This window comes from Papilio polytes, unplaced genomic scaffold (assembly GCF_000836215.1).
Source record: "Papilio polytes unplaced genomic scaffold, Ppol_1.0 DF822733.1, whole genome shotgun sequence".
Taxonomy (NCBI): Eukaryota; Metazoa; Arthropoda; class Insecta; order Lepidoptera; family Papilionidae; genus Papilio; species Papilio polytes.
This window is the reverse complement of record NW_013526471.1, coordinates 321,838-323,290: the sequence shown is the minus strand read 5'-3', so window position 1 is coordinate 323,290 and position 1,453 is coordinate 321,838. Positions and strand designations below refer to the sequence as shown.

The 1,453-nt window shown below is 32.8% G+C and overlaps 2 protein-coding genes across 2 annotated transcripts in view; one reads left to right on the top strand and one right to left on the bottom strand.

Annotated features, from left to right (window-relative positions):
- LOC106105643 (coatomer subunit beta) overlaps positions 1-27 on the top strand; it is a 4,096-nt gene extending 4,069 nt beyond the window's left edge. The window contains exon 6 of the mRNA XM_013286067.1: positions 24-27. Within this exon, the coding sequence (XP_013141521.1) occupies positions 24-27 (4 nt within the window). The remainder of the gene's footprint in view (positions 1-23) is intronic.
- A 955-nt stretch (positions 28-982) lies between these two features.
- Positions 983-1,453, bottom strand: part of LOC106105800 (troponin T) — a gene marked incomplete in the record, with an annotated part of 7,502 nt that continues 7,031 nt past the window's right edge. Inside the window, 2 exon segments of the mRNA XM_013286248.1 lie at positions 983-1,197; positions 1,352-1,453. Coding sequence (XP_013141702.1) covers positions 1,352-1,453 — 102 coding nt within the window.

Here is a 1,453-nt window from a genome sequence, read left to right as displayed (position 1 = left end):
TAAATGACATTGACACCTGTCAGATAGGGAGGGGACTAGGTAACTTGATATATGTGAAATTCTTGTACATTCCTACTGTGGATTTAAAAATATTGTGGTGGCATGTCTGCGCACAGAGACGGCAAGTTTTATCATAAAATTAATGTAAGTTAATTATGTTATTTTAGTTGTATTTAAGTAATTGAATATATTTCTTAGAAATTATTGTTTTTTTTTATTTACTACGTGTGTCCCAAATATATAATTAAATGACAAAATTACTTAAAATGGTTTGATAAATCAAATTCTTTATGGTTTATAGATATTGGTATAAATGTTGGTGTCATTCAATGTAATTAATTCTTGTCTCCTCTAGTTTGGCACACATTTCAAACATTGACTTGTGTTAAAATACTATAGACGCCAAGCGTATAACTGCCAACTCTGCTTACCGTTCTTTCAAGGTTAAAATCTAGAGGATTTAAAATATATAGACGATGAATATTGAAATTTTTCACCAGTACTTTCACTGAAAGGTACTGTTTCAGTTGTCAAGTTTAGTACGCCATCTTGTGTCCTTGTATTGTTAAATTTTACAAAATTATAATAAGCTCTATCTTTTATTTAAAATAAAATATAAGCCATTTAAAAATTATTTAGTGACATCTTTTGGCAAAAAATTAAATAAGTGATGATTATGTGAAAAATATTTCACACTACAAATTTCACTAACGCCCTCTATTGATAGACCCTTAAAACCATTTATTGTATTTAAACTGATTGCCAATAGATGTCACTGAAAAATATATTTCTTTGTTTGGTTCTATAACAGAAGATGGAGCCTATTTCAATTTTGTAAATAATAATTTACATGTCAAAACAAGAACACGAGATGGCACTAAACTTGACACTGATATATAAAGAAAGTACCGGTGAAAAAGTTTTGTTCAGTATGCCTTGTCTATACATTTTAAATGTGTTTGGGTAAAATGAAAGAAAAATACATTTTATGAAATAAATTAGTTTATTGCGACGTCACAGATGTTGTTGACGCGTCTCGTGTGTAAATGTTTGCTCCGTAACGATTGACTCAACAGTATAAATAATAAAAATAATTTATAGTAGCAATAAGTTAATGGATTGGTTACAAAACAGTACTGCGGACGCGGCCGGCCCGCGCCCGCGGCCTCGCCCCTCCAGCGCGACCTCGCCATCGCCCTGCGGACAACAATATTGATAATCATTTAAATCAATATCTCCATTAAAGTAAAAAAAAACAAACGAACAGTCATTTTTGTGAGTTAAAGACTTTGGGGTGCTAAAGAAGTAATATGAAATATATATCTTGTTTTTAAACATTAATGAAACCTACTTATTCCTCCTCTTCTTCTTCCTCTTCCTCTTCCTCCTCCTCCTCCTCTTCGACCTCTTCCTCCTCGACGACCTCCTCCTCCTCTTCCTCGGGCTCGGGCTC